This window comes from Dromaius novaehollandiae, chromosome 1, assembly GCF_036370855.1.
Source record: "Dromaius novaehollandiae isolate bDroNov1 chromosome 1, bDroNov1.hap1, whole genome shotgun sequence".
Lineage (NCBI taxonomy): Eukaryota > Metazoa > Chordata > Aves > Casuariiformes > Dromaiidae > Dromaius > Dromaius novaehollandiae.
In genome coordinates, this window is record NC_088098.1 from 134,546,391 (window position 1) to 134,568,195 (window position 21,805).

The window sequence follows — 21,805 nt, forward strand, 5'->3', positions numbered from 1 at the left end:
CTCCCTCTCTCATTTCAGATGTTGCAGTTGTGGATATGAGTGATATTTCCAAACAACCATCGCTATTCTACCACCTTGGTGTGCGTGAAAGCTTTGACATGTCGAACAATGTTATACTTTACTATGACACTGATGCTGATACTGCTCAATCTCTCAAAGTAAGATTCTCACTTGAAAATCTGCTTCATTTCAGAAATACCTTTGAATACCTGATCCTGTAGACATTTGTGCTTTTCTAAAACTTCCATTAAATGTGATTTCCTGTTAGCTACATAACTCAGGAGATACTTTTCTTAGAACTATTTTGTTACTAACAAAAATAATGTGATCAGAATAGCATAAAAGCTTGTTTATAAGATCAGATCCATAATACAGAACTGATTTTGTTTCACATGGTTCAGCTTAGAAGTGCGAGGGCAGGTCTGATTTTCATGACTTTGAAAAAGTCTGTTTTTCTTCCTCTCCCTCTTTTAATTTGAGTACATGTAAATAGATTTTAAGTCTTGTTTAATAATGACACTTTGCTTGAACAAGGAATGTATTGCAACCTATTCCTGCTATTGGAGCACTTCTCTCAGATTAGGTTAATATCTTCTAGATGATGAGTAGCAAAGACTGCAGGGATCTACTTTTTATTGCTTTTTGGTGAAGATAAGAAAGATCCTCATCAAATCTCTTTGTAGGCCTGTTCATTTTTATAGTAGGATGGTACTTGCTATTACACCTGAGTCCTGAAATTGCTGTTCTGGATGCAGGTCATATATTGTGGATGTTTCTGCCTTTCTCAGTACAGGTTCTCTTTGTTTTAGATCATGCTTAGACTTCTTTCTCCTCTAGGTTATCACCTATTGCTTCTTTTAATATGATCTGTTTTCTCGCTACCTTCACTGAGAGCGACTTTGTTCATACCTTTTTTTTTGTTATTTTGAGTTATTGCCTATACTCTATCTGTATTTTTCATGCCACAGATGTCCAAAAATCCTTTCCAGAATTCTCTAACCTCTCTTGATGCCATGAGAATATTAAGTTTAATGTTAGTTTGTATGAGTCTCCTTGTCTTTTTCCAGAAAAGCTGTTCTGTCACAGCTATTCTTTCCTCTTTCCTCCCGCTTTCAGTTTCATTGAGTCTCCTCTCACGTGTCTAATAGCTCATACTTTCTTTCTTCAGGGGGTTGTCCACACACACATTCACATTCTTCGTGACCTGGAGTCACAAGAACTCAGAGATGGAGTATTCTATTTTCTATAGGATATTAGCCACTGCACTAAGGCATGCTTGCATTCCCTTCCATTCCTCTAGATAATCTGGGTGGGCAGGCATACAGCTTTTCATTCTGCGGTGGTAATATAACTGACTGCAAAGAGACCTTTCCTTTTCATTTTTCACTAACACATTTTTACCTTTCTTTTGTGCTGTCTCTCAGATGTTCTGATCAGCTTGGTTCTCCCCAGCACATATGAAAGTTTGGGAAGCACAGGTTAGTTATCTAAGTGTCTCCACCCAGTGAGGAGCTCAGTGAATGGCTTTTATTTCTACACCTTGTGCCAAGCACACACTTGAGCACGTGCTCCAAAACTGGAGTGCTGAATGGCTCCAGGGTGCATCCATGGGCCAGATCTGCAGATTGTTCATTGCCAGAACTTGCAGGTCTTTGCAGTATCAGATCTGAGGCTTTTTTTGCAAGAGTGAAGAGGTCAAGGTACAGGGAACATGGCTCCTGGGATCATTAGAGCATGATTGGATCACTTAGGCCTAGAAAAGCCGTTGTCTGCCTTGATATCTCTCTTCTGGGAACTCTGCCAGTGGCATTGAGGCCCCACTGGATCTTTTGCTTGTCTCTGCATTGTGTACTTTTTGGGCGAAGACAAGCCCCTTGCACATCTTTCTTCAGGATCAGAAGGCTTGATTCAAGTTGCTGGAACTAAGTTGAAGAGATCCACTGGATCAGAGGGTAGTGTAGCTTAAGCGGGGCACAGGGGCATGGTTCAGTCCAGCCCAGATGTCCTTGATACCTCTTCTGTAATTGAGCCCCAGCTCACTGTTGGATACCCTCCAAATATACTAATACACCTTTTTTCTAAGGAATACTTCAGAAGGTAGATAGGGATTGTTCTTGGGATTTTTCAGTAAAGAAGTTTCCTTGATCTCTTGATACATTTCATGGCTTAGATACTGGATAATTTTCAGTCAGAAGAGTTCATTTCTCCCCGGTGAGAAAGGTCTTCATCAACAGTAGGCAAAGCTTTGCTAGAGGTACTTGTTTAGCTAGATGGACATGAATTATTTTCAGATACGTGATATTTCAGATGTGTCTGAGCTCTTGTTCTGAAGCATTTGATCAGACTTTAAGTTTGATCAGACTTTAAGAGGTTTAATTAATCAATAATTTTGTTAAGGTATGGGTACCTTAATATGTATTTTATGTATTTTTGACCATCTGTTGGCCGTTCTTTGTTCTCAGATTTATGAGTGGTCAGGCTTTTTTTACCTCCTTTCCTTTAGGAATTCCTTACTTTACCTTGATTGAACTTGCTGTGTATGCCTCTTTTCAGTAGCTAGTCTGATTGTTCTAAAGGTGGTATTTCTGGCTGCTGTTACTCCTACCGGGAAGATATGCGAAATTCAGGTGACCTGACTTTATGTGGCTTATTTCATAAGGCCCACCCTGAAATTCTCCTAAGAGCTGTCTCTTCAGTTTCACCAGTGTTCTTTCCAAAACCTCCTAGTTCAAAGAACATAAAAGGATATATAGTCTGGACTTCAAGATGGTCATATTCGCAGAACTAAACCTCTTTGGTCCCTGTTGTTGAGAAAAACGTGTATGGGCACTGTCACTTCTGTGCAGTGGTTGTCCAAGCGGATTCAGGCTGTTTTAGATAGGAATTTGCTCAAGCAGAGTCATCTTTGCTTGTCGGAGCACATAATTACATCAACGACCTTGCTTAGAAACTCTTCTGATATAACGTATGTAGAGTGACTTATCTGGAGTTCTGCTTAGTTTCACCAAGCAATGTTCATGGGATATGTAGGCTAACACTAGAAAAAGGAGGAGGACGCAGCTACTTACCAGTAACTGGAGTTCTTTGAGATCTGGTTTACATCTCCATTAATTTCCCCCTCATAGTTTTTACCATCTCTTTTTGGATTTCAAGGTGAGAAGAATTAGGACGTTGAAGGAGTGTCTTGGTCTGTGCTCATCAAGGTAGGGAAGCGGCCTAGGTATCTTAAGGATACACTTTCAAAGAAAGCTTCTAGACTTGAATGCTGCTGTCTCACAAATGCCCTAAGTATGATTGGGCAGGAGGGTTGCCTGCTTAAGAAACTCCAGTTACTGGTAAGCACCAGCTTTCTTCCTCTTTTGAGCACTTCTTTAAAGAAGTTTCTTCTTGGAATCATTATTTTTTTTCTAACCTGAACTACTGAGACTTTTCTTGTCATTTTTTGGTCCCTTTACTTGTAATTTACTGCAGCAGGAAATACGCATTACTCTGTGAAAAGACGTATGTGCATATGTATATGTATACCAATCGTTTTTATTGGAAATAATAATTCCCAGTACAAATGACAAATATTTTTTTTTTTTTGCAGGATATGGTATCCCAGAAAAACACAGTAAGTATTAAATCCACGTTCATTTGAAAACACAAAAGGAGGATTCTACATTTGAAGCAACTCTAATAAAGCTGCCAAGACATGGTATATGCTCTGTATGATCAAAAGAAGTCTGTTTGCCCTGTATACAATTCAGACTAGTGGAAATCTTTCTGGTTCCTTTCAAAAGTAAAACAAGCTAACAAAGTACTTTTCTTTAGACATTCCTTTTTAAGTTCTAGAAAAGTGCCAATAGATGTGTTGTATTTGTAGATTCATAAATCAAAATGTGAACTCAGAAATTCAAGGTCTCTTTCTCCCTCTCCCACTTTCATCCACTTGCGCAAATGTATATATGCGTTTGAGGCCGTAATAGGACTCATGTATATCAAACCATTTTGGCCACTCTGTACCCAGCCTTTTGCTCACAGACTGAGATTTTACTTAGGAATACAAAAGCTCATTTCCCAAAATAAAATTATTCTTGCTTTTAATCCCAATAAAACCAAACAGGTAGGTAAACCTGAAGGAAGATAAAATATACTGGTTATTTTATGTTTACTGTAATATAGCACAATATCTTATACAGTTGTGTATTTTTTACTTCAGATCACATCAGTGGTTATTTTCATTGAACAGTGCATGTTGTCATACTGAGGAATATTGAATTTGCAAAAATCTTAAACTTTGATTTATTCTCTTTTGCATCCCCATGTACACCTTAAACTTTTATTCTCTTCTGAAGAATGCAGAGCAAGACTAAAATACCAGAATGTTCTTAGATTTTGCTAAAGTGACAATTTAAAAGAGGATGAGAAGAGACAGTGAATTAGTTAGTTAACAGCAATTCATTTTGAGTTGCTGTTTACCCTTGGCAAAAGCGCTGTATGTAGGCTAAAGATAGATCAGCTTGAGCACATAGTAAGTCCAGGTCATTCTCCCGTTTGTCTTGGTGATCCCTGGACTAGTTTCACCTTTGGTGTGCAGTATGTTTACTATTCTGCAGCTCTGTGAACAGGAGCCTGAAAATGATTGTAGATTTGCTCATGAATGCTACTGTCCACAGGCATTCACAAGATCACAATCAAAATGTCACCATTGCACAAATGTGGGAGATTTTTTTTCCCCTACGTAGTAAGAAGGAGAATTTTGACTGAGACATTTTGTGATTACTCGAGAGATGGAATAAATGCAAAGTGGACCATGACCAGTTTAGTGGAGTGTGGTCAGATTAGCAGCCTGCAACTTTTTCTTTTGGACGTTTCTCTCTCCCACAGAGGGAGGGATCATTGCCTTCACCTTGACATGGAAGAGAAGAAAAGATAGACCTGGTGACATGCTTCCTACAGCAGGGTGTGGTATTAGACCTGGAAACTCTTACTCTCTCCATGTGGCTAGTGAAAGGAGCAGGAAGGGATCCTGAAACTGGGGTCCTGACCCCTCCTTTGAAAAGATTGTATTCTCTACCCACTTTCTTCAAGTGCTTATATTAAGAAAACAACTGTAAGTAAAATGCAGTGAGGAAAAAACAACTGACTTTAAATACCAAGCGTGGATTTTTGACCCTTTCATGTTACTTGAAATTTTCCCATTCTCTTTTATTAGATAGTAAATTATATTTTAATGTGTTCCCATAATTCATTCTTTTACCAGTTTTTTAATCAGAAATTACTGACAACATACTAATTAGCAAGATAATTAATAGATTAAAACTTTGATTACCTAAGTTGGAATTGACTTTGAATAGATGATTGCTTTCCCCTCCTTCCCAATCCAATGACGTCTGAGAGGCATGTGGTTTGTCACTGTCCCAATATACTGCCACTGCTTCATTGCTTGGTTAAATATTTCACAACCACATCAGCAATGTTTTATTTGAAGCTTCTTGATAATGAGGGTTGCTGCACTAGTTACATAGTTACAGAATCAGTGTGCATTTACTGTGTCCAATCATGTGCATAGTTACATAACCATTTCAGTTTAAATGCTGAATATTAGATGCAAGAATTAATACTGCCGTTCTGGGTTTTTGTATTTTCCTTTCACTTTTCCTGATTGAACTCGTCTTTGTGTGGGTAGGCCTCTGCTATAGCTATGGAATAGTAGAGAGAACTTAATATACTCTGCACTAGGTTTGTAGACCTATTGAAAAGAAGATAGATACTTAACCTGCTAAGCTTTCCTCCAACCCAGAGGTAGCCACACGGTTGCCATTGCTGGTTTTGAATGAAGAGAACTCCTCCCCACATCTTTTGACTTTTTGGGGCCGTAAATCTGCACTGCATATAAGAGAAGAAGGACAACAGAGATTGCTACAAGGCACATTGCGCTATTTTTCCCACGGCACAAATGAAACTTCCTACAGAGGACACCGTAGCTATGAGCCTTCTCTGTGGATTCCTTGCCCTCACTTTCACTGTTTATATTCCACAAGTCATGTACAAAGGCACAAAAAAGATCATAGCATAGAATAGGAGTGGAGCCATGTTAAAGATGCAGAGTACACAAATAATTAGTGTTTCCTTCATGGTGATTGTTTCTTTCCTGTGTTACAAGTAAGCCTTGAAAGCATTTCATGTTTTCCTTGTAAAGAAAAGGTTAGTCAGTTATGCTAATTCAGCATCAGGGAGGAGGCAAGAGCAAGGAAGGTGTACATAAGGCTGAGAACAATGCATAGAAGAGTGGTCAGCAGTTCTTTTGGGATTTGCCCGAGTGCAGCTGATCTAATGGTGAAAATCAGAGAGCAGCTTGCTGAGGTGGAGTGAGTCTGTGAGAGTTTTAATAGCTTCCTGTCTGAAAAAAAAGCATAAGATAGGAGATTTGGGAATGTAGCTTCCACCATTAGGAGTGAAATTTTCAGAGATAAGTTGCAGAATGTGATCCAGTTCTACTTGACTCCCCTCAAAAAGCAATTAAAATTCTGTACTGATAATTTATTACACACTGAGATACATGAAGAAAGAATTATTGGCTGAGAGCTAAGTTCCCAAAACAGAATTGCCCTGACATGAAGTTAAAGTTCAGTAATCTCTGTGTCCCTGCGGCTAGTTTTCTTTCTTGTGCAACTCCTCTGAGCTTTGAGGACAGTCTTCTGCTAATCTTACTCAGGGTGTACACACAGCTCCCTAGTTTCTGTCAAAATAATCACCTGTAAAATAAATCACAAATATCCAGTCTTACAGAACAGCCTGTTTTATGTGTCATTATGAAGAATCAACGTTTAAGAGCAGACTGGTTTTATTGGACTGGAGGGTACAGGAAAATGCATTTATCTATGGAGAATGTGTTTTGGACCTCAAATTGCTATTGGTTTATAGGAGAAATGAAATTCCAAGGATTTCCAAAAGCAGTGTTGCTTTAATTAAAAGCAAAAAAAAAGCAAACAAAAACAATAAACCCCCACAACTTTCCCCAAACCAAAGAAATAAACAAAACCCAGGGAGAAGTTGTTTTATTTTGATGCAACATTTTGTTGCTAACCCTGATTTTTTTTTTCAGCAGGGATATTTTATTTCCCTCTACAGAACTTTAAGGAATGGAGCATAAGAAAATCCAAGATGAAGTGAAAGAAAGAGTACATAAAGGGCTTTTTAAAAACTGCTACAATTGGGAGGCAAAATGAAAAATCCTTCTAGAAATAGTTCTAGCATTGGTTGCCCCCAGTTTGAGATGCATACTTTGACCCATTCGTTTTATTTGAGTATGGCACTGTAAGCTAGAATTTTCCACTCCGGAAAATTATTAGGACAAGTGCAGAATACGAAGAGAAAGAGTTAATAGTTGATTTTCCTTTAGTCAATGGTATGTGTGAGGAAATTTGGATAAGCCTATTAATTGCTTTCAGGGAAAACATTTAAAGAAAATTAAGATGGCTATGAAACCAAAAGGCTTATTATACTATACTTAGGTCTGTGGGCTTGGTGAAGTATTTCTAGAAATTTAAACGGATTTTTCCTCAAATCCTTTAGTAGCCCTTATAATAAGCAGAAAATAATGTCTGGGCCATGGTGGAGTCATTAGCAAAAATTCTCCTTGATCTAGAGGGAACAGGATTGTAATTTATCCTTGCCTCAAGGAATTTTTATGTTGAAAAATCACTTTTTAATGTGGTAGGCAGAAAGTCTCTTCAGAGTTTCATAACAGTATAAATTAGACTGTATCTACTGTTCGAAGGTAATAACCATTTAAGAAAACTAAATTTAAAGATTTTGGCACTTGGACTTACATTACATTGAACATTCTACAGTTTACTAGTCCCAGTGGATTGAAGTGGGAGCCAAGACTGAAGTATGATTACATTATATGAACCTAGTAATCTGAAGAAGTAGGACTGTAGAGTAGCTTTATGTATTTTGTTTTCTGATTATTTTTACAATATATAGAAGGTTGTATGATATATTTCTAGAAAAGCCTCTGAGGCAGCAGAAATATTAAAAGAATTTGCAAAAGGGCACAAAATGAAAGAGATTCTCTTAGGAATAGGAACATCTAAAATACAGACAGTGATTATTCCTTCTCTGGGAAGAAGAGTACAAGGAACAAGTAATCCAGTAAATACTGTTGTTAATGTTTCTATGCATTAAATATTGTACTGTTACTATTGATATAACAAAAACTAAGGAATTTAAGAAAATTATTTCGGAAAGTTAGTTTTCCTGGAAATGTTACTGTCTCCTGGAGTGTATGTATAGTGATCGGATGTAGTTAAATATTTGCCAATAAATCTGTCAGGCTGATGAAAGTAAGACTGCTGAGAACATGTTAATGATGACAAAAGGATATGTACAGACAAATAGCCCATATAGATAGAAACCTTATCTTCTCGGTGGCAAAGTATAGCACTAAATTTTCTTGGTCTTGTAAACATGGACTTGCTATAAATATCTATTTTTATTTTCTATTTATTTCTTTAGTAATTTCTCTATTCATATGTCATGTCTGTCTTTTTGATTCTTATGCTTCCATGTTTTGTGGTGGTGTTCTCCTTTTTTTTGTTTTATTTCAATTTGGAGTAGGTTGCCAACCACAGAGCTTTTCTTCAAGTTCAAGTACCTCCTGAATATCACAGTGGTAATCTGATAGGCGAAGTATGTATCACTTTTAAATCTCCTTTCTGTTGAATAAATGTGCCATGTTATTACTACATTTCTAGGCATTTTTATATAAGGATGCTTTGAAAATAGTGCTTGGCAGGTGCTTTGTTTCAAAGTTGTAATCTTGGAGTACTCATTACTGGCAAGCTCAGTCTCAGCATCTTGAGAGTTTGGAGTGTTTAGTTTATAAAAATCTCTCTCACAGCATTTACGTTAAAATATTTACTGCATATATTCAAGTTTTGAAGAGAAAGTATTTTCAAAAGCTTTTAGTGTGTTAGATTAACTAGTATCACAAGATGGATGGGAAGATGATGTCGCAGGAAACCGCTGCGGAAGAAACCCTCTTGATTCTTAAGACAATGGTGGATTAAACTCTCTGAATACTCAAAAGTCTTTGACTCCTGTGAGTCAGCACAGTTCAGTTCTTGTTATCTGTATGCTTTTTTCTAATTACTTTGTAAGGTAGGGTGAGCACTTTTAAGTTTATCCTAATACTTTTAATGCCTGACTAAGTGGCAAAATAAACTGCGTAGCTAGAGTGAAATAATTGTGCTATTAGCTATGCGGGCCTGATTCCCTCTCTGAAGATTCAGAGATTTTACTCAACATCACAAATTTAAAAATAGTCTTTAATTCAAGTGTAGTATTTCCATATCAAAGGGACAGTTTGACAGGAATAACTGTAACACTACAGTTGAAAAGACTATGTACTTTATTAAAGTCCAGTGTTTACTTTTAACAGCACTAGCAAAATGTTTACAGTACTCTGCATTTGTCCTGTCTTCCCTAGACCCTGATAATGGCCTATGTGGGCCCCAGCTCTTTCAGCCCATGACCAAAGGCATGTGTCTGTGCTTAACGCCTTTACTCACTTTCTGCTGAAGAACAGGTCCCATTTTTAACTTACTTGCAGTTATTTTCTTTTTTATATTCCGAAAATTTTGGCCCTTTTTCTGGTTGATTAAAGTGCTGTGATCGAACGCAAACGTTTTATTGCTAGCACATTGTGCATTTATTGTTTGCTGGAAGATGAGCTATTGAGAGGGTTTTTTTCCAGTCTGCTTGTTTTTGCGTAGTTTTAAACTAAACTTTTAAACCTGAGACTTGTTTTGAAATAAGACTTTTTTTTTGTTTTTTAAACTGAGCTAATTATCTTGAAATAAACCAACTCAACATACAGTCTACATAAATCATAATTTCATCGCAATTAAATAATTCCTGATTTATAGATTATACCTATTTGGAGCTCAAATCATTATATATGTTCCTTAATACAAACATGTGCTGTTTATTCAATATCTAATGAAGCAGTAGTTGGTTTGTAACAGGACAGTAATTTTCACAATTACTAATTTTTGGTGTTGGAGGTGAAGGAGCAGCATCCAGAACAGATGATCTCCCGAAGAAATAAGGAGGATATTTTCAGCCATTGCCAGCCCTTGATAGTGTAGAAAAGTTGATCAGCAGAATTGTTTTTCTACACAGTGAGAAGAGGGAAGACTTCTAAAAATCTCAGCCCACACACTCAATATGAAGGGGATTTATAAGTTACTATGTATAAATATTGTACAGAAGAAGTTAGAAAAATGGAGATCATTGTCTATCAGGGAACAGTGAGATACAACATTTGGTTTCTTTGGTGCTATACTCAATGGTATCTCTGCCAGGAGGCAGACTGTCTTTCTATTTATGTACAGCACTGAAGGCTTGCATTACTAACTGGTTTAACTGGGTGTGTGATTTCTCATCCCAAACATAGCTAACTAACTTTTGGAGTTACGGCTTTGCTGGTTGGTCTTCAGACAAGGCGATGTGCTGAAATACATGCAGGGTTCCTGACTTCTGCATACAGAAATGTATCTGTGTTACAGATGAAAATGCGTTTTTAGTTGCACAGATTCCACTATCCAAAAAGAGGCAAGAAATCTAGGTCAAAAAGATGAGACATTAGTTGAATATGATTAATACAGCTTCATGTATGCCATTTAAAAATACTTGAATACTTGAAAAATACTCTGCAGACTGCTTTGCTTTTTCAGTAGATCACTGCAGCTTTGTTTGCATCACAAGACACATTGTACTACCGAATTGGATTTGTTTTCTTCCTTTGCAGGAAGAGCTAATGCATTGTTTCAGGTTTAAGAATAGAATTTATATACAAGTGTTTTTTGCATTGGCCTGAACTTAGTGTTCATTTAAGTAAACCTCAGACTAAATAATTCTAACATTCTGGTTGTTTGGGTTGCAAGGTTTCCTATTTTTTTAATAGGAAGTAAAGATAGCATTGCAACAGATCGTGATTTTGTTAGAACAGAGATACTGTACTGTATGGTTCATGAAGAGGGAATGTGGCATGGTCTTTATCTGTTAGAAATCATAATTCTAAACTGTAACAGACTCAGATCTATAACAGGATGTCTCTGATACAAGTTTCTTCTCTCTCTGTATCTGTAGTAGCTGCATGCCCTAAATTATTATTTCCCGTGATCAGTTTCTTTCTCTTGTCTAGTTTATTAATACATATAAAAAATCTGCTAGCCTCATGTGCATGCTTTCAGTCATCTTGACATTCTCCCATTGTTCATGGGGATTTTAAATGGTTGCTGCTTTACTGCAGGCTTAGATGGTATCATGAAAAAAATGAGGGGTATGATGTGGCTGTAGGTGTTTGCCTTGGTATCCCCAAGGTGACAGGGGTAGGATATTGTTGGTAGTTGGTTGCGTTATCTGTGTCATACTGACCCCATGCTCCAAGACTGGTTACTGTGAATGCATAGTTTAGCTGGGTTTTACTTTTATTTTCTTTTAAATACCAGAGAATTGTCATAGGTCAAAACGATATTGGTGCTTCTAGTAATAGCGGAAAACCTCTCAGGTGTCTGTTTTTTTGGAGTCTTGTTCATGACTTAAAGAATCTGAGCTTGCAGTATTCAGGGTCTGAAAGGTGTTTTCCATTTTCTCTCCTCTCCCCTTTTGTCACATCAGTCACATTTACACTTTTTCTGTGGCCTGTTAAGGGTTTTTGGTTTTCACTTTTGGAATTTTCAGTTGAAAGTTTTAGATCTATTTTGAGATGTTTCAGTATTTTCTTTGGTTTGGTGCTTGTTGGCAGCATGCAGCAGATGTTGTATGGACTCTTCTGGATTAAACATCTCCATAAAGTCCTTTCAATGCCTGTGTTTCTGTGTTTCTCAGACACTTTGTGGTGTGCTCTGCGTCATATCTTTCCTAGCACAGACTAAGCCTAGAGGATGCAAGTACATCTTCACTGACTGCAAGAATATGGGAGCAGAAGGTTAGCTTGTCCTGTCACACTTGTAGTTAGGGTCTGTGCATGACATCAAAAAATCAAAGAGTTTTCTTGTTTTGTTTCTTAACAGATCTAGATGCTTATTCATCACACTTGTTAATATGTGTAATTCTCCTGTACGGAAGAAAACTTGAATTTAATGCTTGCCAATCTTGGGTTAAACAGTGCACTAAAACCTAGTGGTGCACCACCACTGATCTAGCTGTTTTTTTCTGACACTAAAAGATTCTGTATGTACACAAGCAGATTTCCGTTTTCATTTGTTTTCCAAACTGTCTGTTTTTCTTTTAGGCTTCCAGTGGGAATTATTATTTTATTCCATACATTGTCACACCTTGTGCTGACTACTTTTGCTGTGAAAGTGATGCCCAGCGAAGAGCTTCTGAGTATATGCAGCCCAGCTGGGACAATATCCTGGGGCCACTTTGTGTCCCACTGGTGGATAGGTTTATCAGCCTTCTCAAGGATGTTCATGTTACGTCATGGTAATTTTGCAACACATACGTATCCAGAACCATTTATACTCTCTTCTAAATGTTATCGAAGAAGGTTCAGAATCTCTAGCAACATCGATTTTTCACTGCACTTAATACAGTATTAAAAGAAGTTGCTAACTTTACTGCTTACTGTATCACTGTCCTGCAGCTGTTGCAGTTAATTAACCAAGTTATACTAGAGGTGATTTATGGTTACTTTCTGAAATATCAGTAAGCAGAGTCAGTCCATGGGTAAGAAGATAAGGTTCTTAAGTATAAATTACAGTGCAGGAAGTTATAATAGAAGATGAGATCACAGCCTCTTCATAGAGCTCAAAGCTAACGACCTTGCTTTTTTCTTTTCTCTCTCCTTTTTATCACCAAGTAAGTATATACATACAGCAGCAATGGACAATCAAATGCAACTCTTCTGCAGGAATTTTTTTTTAATATTAGCATTCTGATACCACCTAATAAATGTGATGCTGTTCAGCCACCTGTACAAGGGATTGTTGAGGTTTTGAGGATTAGGGCTGGAGATGGAAGTCCCTCTTTCTTGCTTTGCTACCCCTGTGCTCCAGAGCTAGTCTGATTTTTCTGGGAAAGGGGATGAGAGGCTGAGCTTCTGGGTTCTCTTTTCTCCAGTGTCTGAAGCATGAGGTAGCACTGAGGACCCTCAGACTTCTTTCTCTTCCCCCATTGCCATCCTGCCCAAATGAAGGACTTGGCTGCCTAGAAAATCCCTTTTCTCACCTTGTCACACTGTTAGGATCCACACATGCTTCTGCCCCAACACGGCTTACCCCTTACGCCTCCATCTGCAGCAGGTCTGTTGTCTTCTGACACCTCGTTAAGGAGTGACAGAGCAATTGCTGGCCTGAGGAAGGGCAAGCTGCCTCCTGCTCCTCCTGCAAAGCAGCGCTAGGGAGGAGAGTGCGTGTAGGCAGCAGGCAACACCAGCCCAGTTTGAGGAGTGGGGCAAGCAAGGGGGCAGAGATGCGGTCAAGTTGCAGAGCATATGGGAGAGCTGTGCTAGGCAGTGCAGACAGGCTCATGAAATGAGTAGCACAATCAGTCCTGGTAGTAATAAATTTTGGTATCATCATCATAAAATGTTGCTCTGGGCACCAGCTACCTGAAGCTACCTTTACACTTTCTCTATGACAATACTTTTATGACCAGGATTGTGGGTGACTTTGATTTGATAATTGTATTGTGAAGTCCTGCAGTAAGTCTCCTTTCTGTCTCCCATTACTGCTTTCAGTTGGTAGATTGGAGTAATTACGAAGTACTGAACACAGTTTTTTGCTGTGTTTGATTCCTGTAAACTCTGGCTGCAGTGCCTGACAAAGGCTTTTGAGTAACTGCAGAGTTGGACACTGTTGTGGTAGATCTCTGTGAAAAGAGAAGATGTAGCTGAATGTCACTGCACTCCCTCCAAAAGTCTGAACAGTTTGAGGATGGTTAAATGTTAAATCATTCTTGAAAGTGAGACTTTGCATTCCCGAGTCACTTGGTTACTTTTGAAAAATATTGTCCTGTATCTCCTTTTGATTTGGTGAACACAAGAAGGACTAATTAGTAAATTACTAATCTGTAAAAGGAAATGCTGAGTAGAAACATGAGATTGATAGTACATGGTGAATTAGACCTAACTTCCACCAACAGTAAAACAAATATTAAAAGCTTTCCAGTGGTGCTTATTGAGACCTTGCTGCCTCGTATTATAAAAATACCTTAAATGTTGTATGTGCTGTGAATATTCAACAGAGCACTTAGTTCTCTTTGCTATGTTTAGGGCTTAGTGCTAAGCAATGTTGAATACTTGGAATACTCAGTTTGTAAACAAAGAAGTCATTGTATGTACCTGACTACCTCTCAGACGCCATCAGTTGAATTCTAAACCATAGACTCCAGATAATGTTAGCTCTAAGTAGTCTGTCCATTGGTTTATGGTTATCATTACTGATAATGAAGAGTTCTTTTGTATTCCGCAAAAGCTCTGGTGTTGCACTAGTTATTGCATGTTAGTGCAAATAAGGTGCAAGAAACTTACTGTGGGATTTTACATAGATCCTGCCCCATTGTGTATTGCGCTCATCAAACAAACTACAAGAAGGCAGCTTTTGGTGGCTTGTTTCTGCTTTAGGTGCTTTATTTCAAAGTCACTTAACCCCTGTAGTTTGTAAAATTGAATACCTCCTTTTCATGTCACACTAGTCTTTCCTCAATGTGCCAGTTTATTATCCCAATTCCTTCCTCCTTTAGGATAAAGGTACAAAATACCACATCTGTCACAGTCAGTAGCCAAAAAAATGCTCCAGTTTTACTGAGTTAATTAAATTATCCCACAATCCTGGTCATACGTGTATTGATACATAGCCCCATAGCCTGGGGCAGGGTGAGGTGGAATATGTATAATGAGGTAGAATGAGGACTTAAAGGAGAGATTTAATATACGTGTCATTCTGATAAGTAAATCATACTTTTTATTAGAAAATATTTTTATTAGAAATATGACCATGTTTCATTTTTAAAAAATCTAACAGTCTTCTTCCCATAATTCTATCTTTTATTTCTTTAGTGCCTATTATAAAGAAACACTGCTAAATGATATTAGAAAAGCTAGAGAGAAGTATCAAGGAGATGAACTGGCTAAGGAGCTGGCCAGAATTAAGCTTCGTATGGACAATACTGAAGTGCTGACTTCCGACATTGTCATAAACCTGCTTCTTTCTTATCGAGATATTCAGGTATACTCCTAAGGAGTAAGAAAGATTATTTTACCATGGGATTTTGGCTCTTGTTTGTTCTTCTATATTTCATTGTTTGTTAAACAGTGACTGAGAGTTGACGTTATATTGTTTCATTGTGTTTAACTTTTTGACTTGCATACTGGGCCATTTAAGAGGCTTTGAAAGCTTATTTATTTTGCCCATGAACCAGAGACATAGATGAGGTGACTTCCTGAGGTCTCCTCCTTAGTTTTGTGTCATTTTTAACCTCCTTAAAAAATAAAAAGAAACATAGAAAAATTACGGAAACAAGACTTTTGCTTTTGCTTTTCCTTCCCCCTTCCTCCCCACCCCCCAATATATTTGGAAGCTAAGAACAGGCATTTGTTGTGACTACAGTATTTGCCACAGGAGCCCAAGTTGAGAACTACCATAAAAAGAAGCATTAATTTGTTTTTAAAATAAAACAACTACACCTTTTTTTTCCTTGAATATATTTTTAAAGTAAGTTCTACTTTTGCTAAAGCACAGCCTATGTACTGTATTTCTGAACTGCTAATCTGCGTAGATGACATCCATTTTAAAATATACTTCCAGCCATTCTATGGAAATTTCTTCCATCAGCCTCTAAGTTGTTTATTTGGCAAGTATAAATGGGTCATGAGAGCAGAGGATGACCTGTGTCTTCACCCAACTTTCCATTCAGGATTGCAGGTTATCCTGCAGCAGATTTATCCAATTTCATTTTGAGAAATGTAATAATCTCCAAACATAGTCTGAACAAACAAATTAGGTAATGCGAGGCCATCCTTCATCTCAGTGAATCGGCCTTTCCCGCAACATATATGTGGGTGACCCCTGGAAAACCAAAATGGATGCACAAACAGCTGATGTACTTCAGAATGAGCTGTGCTCTAGTCTGTGGTGTCTTGAAGCGTTCTTTATCAGCAGTCCTTGATTAGGACTGAAAAAGTTGGACTTACTACCTCTCCTTAATGATATCGGATGTGTGATTGGTGCTGCAACTGGACAGAGGGATTCAGTAACTTGGGCAGTGGTGATGAAGTGAGGAAGAGGCAAGTACTGACATGGGTTGACAAAGTCCTCTTTAATCCCTTTCACTGGAGTTCATGGCTGTGTCACTGCCTCTTCTAGGAGCAATCAGCTGAGATACTGTCTAGCATTCATGATGTGTTTAGTATAGTGATGCTTTCCTCTGCTAGAGGGTGTCTTCAGTTTCTTTTATTCATTTTTTTTTTTTTTAATTCATACCAGGACTATGATGCTATGGTGAAGCTGGTAGAAACACTAGAAATGCTTCCAACCTGTGACCTGGCTGATCAGCACAACATTAAATTTCATTACGCTTTTGCATTGAATCGGTAAGGATAATTGCTTGAGGCTGTTTCATTTTATTGCTGTTTGGTCTGGTCTTGTGTATAAATTTATAGTGCAGATAATATCAAATTCTTTTCCCTTTCTGCACACACTGCTTCCTGTACACCATGACCAGCTTCTAACATTAGAAGAAAACATTGTTTTCCCACAACCATCATTTTGTCAACAACCTGATGAGTGGATCAATGATTTGTTCCAAAGGCCACCAGAGTAATTCTTAAAGACTCCATTGATATCAATGGGTTCTTGATCAAGCTGAGATTTTTTCTGAGTCATTGATGATGCTGAGCATCTTCAATAGTGTAGCAAATAGAGTTATGAGTAAGTTATTAAACTAATGAATAACAAGTAGTACTTGATCCATGAATTGTAATTCTCAATACAGCTTCCTTGGAAGGCTGAAAGGCAATTTGAACCCACAAGCTCTTTCCTGATTCATCTTTCCTAGATTAGCAAAGTAGAAATATATTATTGAACTCTTCTAGATAGTTACAGATTTCTGTAGTGCCTATGTATAATAGTTGCTTCATTTCTAAAGAATTTATATTAAGATTGTATTATGGAAAATAGATCTTATACAAATGAAATCAGGTGTAATAATAAAAGTAACTGCTTAGATGCAATCCACATGCTGTTGAAAGTTGTGACCTGCAGTTCATACAAAAAATTAGCTCTGGGCAGCATCAGTACAGCATACATCAAAGGGATTAGGAAAGGAGTAATGTCTGATGCTATTTGACAGTTTCATCAAACTTCTTAGAAGGAAATACAAAATCATCGCTCAGAAAAATATCAGATACTACTCCTTCAGTTCTGTCAAAGAAGAGCAGTCACTGAGCAGTTTACATTATGTGATCCCTACAAGAAAATTCATTTTCATGCAAGGCTGCATTTCGTTCAAGGACAAGGTTGTACACATAGGAGGAAAGAATGCAGTATGTGCCAATAGGACAGTTTATAGAAAGCAGTGATTTTTTTTTTTTAAAGGGGGTGGTGGTAGTGTTGATAGGCTGAGTGATCATCTGAGTGATACAGTGGCAAGCAGCTTGAAGTGATCTTTTGAAGAATAAAGTAGCGAGTAATATAGAGTATACAGCCATAGGTGTACCTGAGATTGTGTGTAATTCTAGTGTCCATGCTTTTATGGAAACTAACTATAGAGACGAATCATGAAGACTGGAAAATGGCTTTTAAAATGCCTTTTTTATTTAAAAAAGAGAAAAATACAAAGAAAACAAAAGGTTCTGAATGTGAATTCATTACAAGAAGTACCTCTGTGAGAAGAAAATCATCAGATACCAGGTAACGCCTGAATCTCTCATGCAGAAAGATAACTAGACTTATGTTTGGAACCTTAACCCAAATTTGGATGATGACAAAGCCTTTTTAATGGGCAGAACAAGAAATGATTAATATTTAGCTCTTGATATCAGATATATGAATATATTTACACATAATTCAGCTTTCATAGATTTTTTTTTTTTAAAGACTGGAAGTGAACACTGGGTGTCTTGATTCTTAGCTCCTGATATCACGGACCATTAAATCTTAGCTGATTAACCGTCTACTGAGTCTGAAACTTGTTTAACTAAAGTATTTTCTTTCAGAAAATTCTGATCTGAATATTTAAAGAGAGAGAGAATCCATTTATATCCTTTGCATTTAGCTCTGATATTTATGAGACCAAATGAAAGATTTTTTTTTTCATTGGGCTGCTTAAAAAATAAAAGGAAAAAAAAATCCCTTTTGGTAGTAAATATTTACGTGCAACACAAGATAGTACTTTAAAATAGAAGCTAGTGTTTTGACACTTTTTTTGACATTCTAAATTTTTAAACAATGTTGCAGTTTACTTCCTGGCTGTATAGTTATTATTGTATGGTACAGGACTCCACTTTTTTCCCCAACCCTTAAAAATTGCAGGCTTGATCCTATAAAACTTCTGATGTGCTGAAATTCAAGTCTCCTTACGATACCATACTGATGTCCTGAGAAATGCTTTTAATAAAAAGGATTTGGCCCTATTTTTGGAAAGAAATGTGTCCAACTTTTTATTATTTAAGGGATCTGATTCAAGAAGTTGAAATCTGCCAAAATAATAATGCTAGGGTTGTGCCCTGTCCCTTTCTCTAGGAGAATATCCTGATTTGATCAGGCTATATTATTTTAAAACTTTGCCATTTACATGCGCATAGTAAAACTGGCACACTCTCTTATTCTGTTTGTCTTGGAATTCTTTGCGTTTTGAGCAGCACATGACCCTTATGCCGTTAAACTTTCTGAATTGTTTTGCCGATGCCACTAGGGCCCTTATAAGACAACACAAAACTGATTGCTGCTGTACCTGCTTTCCCCATCAACAGATTTCATTAAATGAATCACTAGCCTGAACCAGTATGGCTCTCCTTGTGTTCTTCTGGGAACAATTAAAACACTGTTATGGAAAAGTTTTCCAGAAATGAATGACCAGTTTTCCATTAGCAAGAATGCAGAAATTAGCTTCTACTGTTCAAAGATTTCTGCTCTATTTGAAAAAAAATAGAAAAAGAGAAAAGTTTCACTTAGCTACTTCAGATATTTTTGCGTTTTGCAAAAGTCCAAAGTTTGGGGCATTAAAATTTTCAGAACAAGTCCACTTAGATAAATAATCATCCTGAAAGTGTTGTTTTTAGCATCTTACTTCTATGGGATTTTTGAACCACATTTTTCCATTTTAAATACACCCTCTTTTATTGAGTTTTATAAGAATTTAGTTTAAAAAATACAAAACACATAATATTCTATTAATTTTAGCTTAGAGAATGGGATAAATGTTATTCAGTACAAGTGACTGAGTCTACCAGGAACAAAATACATCATAAGTAACGACAGAATTAGTAGCTGTGAGAATATCAGACCCCGTTGAAGTTAATTTTTGTTTAATTTCATTAAGAAAGTGTGTCAGAACTATGATGGTAATCAACAGAAGTCATTCATTTATTTCCTTTATTTCCCCTTGAACTGCAGTAATTGAATTGTGTTGGCAATTAATTTCACTTTGCCTTTTCAAGTCAGCAATAGGCTAGTGCTGCACAGAGCTAGAGATGTGGTAGGGGGGTTGTTCCCAAGGGCCTTGGGTCTTTGCTGGTGCATCAGAGTGGCAGTTTCCAGGTGGACGCAAGCCCCATCTGAACCATGACTGCGTGCAGGTCTCGGTTCAAGTTAACAGGCTGGGCTAAGAAAAGAGGCAAGTGTGTATTACTTCAGGCTCTGTGACCTTCCAGCCTAGGTGCACGGCTTCTGCCTGACCTGGTTTGCATCATGAGCAAAGCAAGCCTGGGTCTATCTGCAGAGTACCATACAGAGGTGCACTAAATCACTTGCTATTACATGTGTAGGGAAGGTAGACATTTTCATGCCCATTTCTGATACTGTGATTCACATAGCAAGTTTTTAAGTACAACCTAAGCCCTGTCCTAGATTGAAGTCTTTCTCCCTGGTTTCCACTTTGGAGCAGAGCATTGAGTCCATCTTAGGTTTGTCATTTCTAATGTGTAATAATATAAAGGCTAATAGTGGGTCTGTTTGCAATGACAGGCTTGTGCTTTTTTCCAAACCTTGACTATCTACATAGGTCACTTTCCTGGTTTCTTATTGAGAGCAAAAGACTATTCCTCGTGTTTTAAGCTAATTAATTTGACCCACACAGAGCAGAGCATGCTCTCTGTTATACAGATGTGGACTGGTATACAACAATGTTCCTTGTTGCCTCCCAGTTGAAATTGTGTCCGGCTGTGTCTTAATTTATGCAGAGGATGGGGTGAGTCTTTAGGTTTAAGTTCAGCCCAAATGTGCAATGTTAATATTTTCAGAATTTGTGATGTCTCTGGTATGAAGGAAGGCCCTGTGTAATTGAGGGCTGACTTTGGGTGTTTCAGATGTAGGCATCTGTTTGCTACCGTCATGGGCAGCATGCCTGGCCTCAGAGGCAAGCATATTGTAAGGAATAGTTGTGGTACAAGAACTGCCTGGAAAATTCCAGGTCCCCTACTTGAAAACTAAGGAATTTCAGAACTCAGGTTTCCATTTTATTTCCCCTGCTCTCCATCTGTTCCTCTGTGCATAATTGAAGGCTGTCTGATGATCTTTTTTTCCCACAAGAGCTTTGCATGGTGTGGTGCACAGGATCGACTGGAGATCATCTGGTCTGTGTCTCAGTATTTTGTGGTGTTCTGCTTATTGAAGATGTACCTGTGCCATATTAATTGTACGTGGTCTCCTCCCACTCCCCCATCCCACACATACAGTATCATGAGCTTCTTATTGCTCCTTGGACATTTATCATTGCAGTACCTGAGTAATTTGCTGTATCACAGAGAAAAAGGACAGTTGTGTTTACCTTTATTTCCAGATATGGGACTACCACACAGCTACATGAAGTGCATTAATTAAAGGTTCTGTTTAAGGTGTCTACAATATGATTTTTCTTTTCAGAAAAAAAAAGTACTTGATCGTGCAGCCATCATACATCATCAGCAAGTACACGAGACCTGAATTTAAGTTGTAATGACAACCTTAATTTCTGTTTTTTTTCCTTAAATTTTGAGTTTTGTGCAGTTTTAAAGAGTGCTTTTGTGTGTTGTGCCATAAATTGCATGTCGCTACATTGTGACTTCTGTACCCACTCTACTTTTCCTGTGCTTTCCTAAGTCAAGGATTGACTTAGATATGTTAATAGTGCTGGGTTTAGGACCTGTCTCTTGCCAGATGAACTCTTTGCATGTATTACTCTTACACCTGATGTCTGCTGAGCACTTTTATTGATGAATCCCTAAATTCATGGAGAGACAAGCTAGTCAATGCTTGTTTTTGTGAAAGCTCTTCCAATTTGATGTCTTACAGAATCTAAATGTTAAGGGTATCTAGTGCAGTGACTGTCTTTAATAAAGAAAAGAAGTAAGGAATAATGCCTGCTTGTATGGCATGGTGTTAAAACTGATTCGCTGGTATTATGGCTTTCTCCCCACACCCTTTTTCTTTTTTTAAGGTTCTTCTCAAGTGAGAAGAGCATATAGACTGACTTAATGTACTTTATTCATGCATTATATTCCATGCATATATTCATACATTCATGCCTTTTGTATTTGGAATCATAGTATTTCACTGTTTTAAATTATTATATAGATTGCTTACAAACAGCAATTAAATTTGTGATTCCT

The 21,805-nt window shown here is 37.6% G+C and overlaps 1 protein-coding gene across 5 annotated transcripts in view; it reads left to right on the forward strand.

Moving 5' to 3' along the window:
* The window catches only part of MAP3K15 (mitogen-activated protein kinase kinase kinase 15), an 85,503-nt gene that overhangs the window by 16,985 nt on the left and 46,713 nt on the right, over positions 1-21,805 (forward strand). For all 5 annotated transcript variants that reach the window (XR_010385422.1, XM_026120687.2, XM_064499153.1 and 2 more), the window contains exons 2-6: positions 19-158; positions 3,590-3,613; positions 12,290-12,483; positions 15,059-15,227; positions 16,485-16,591. Coding sequence is in view for 4 of the 5 variants with exons in the window: in XM_026120687.2 (XP_025976472.2) it covers positions 19-158; positions 3,590-3,613; positions 12,290-12,483; positions 15,059-15,227; positions 16,485-16,591 (634 nt within the window). In the remaining variant the exon portion in view is untranslated. The remainder of the gene's footprint in view (positions 1-18; positions 159-3,589; positions 3,614-12,289; positions 12,484-15,058; positions 15,228-16,484; positions 16,592-21,805) is intronic.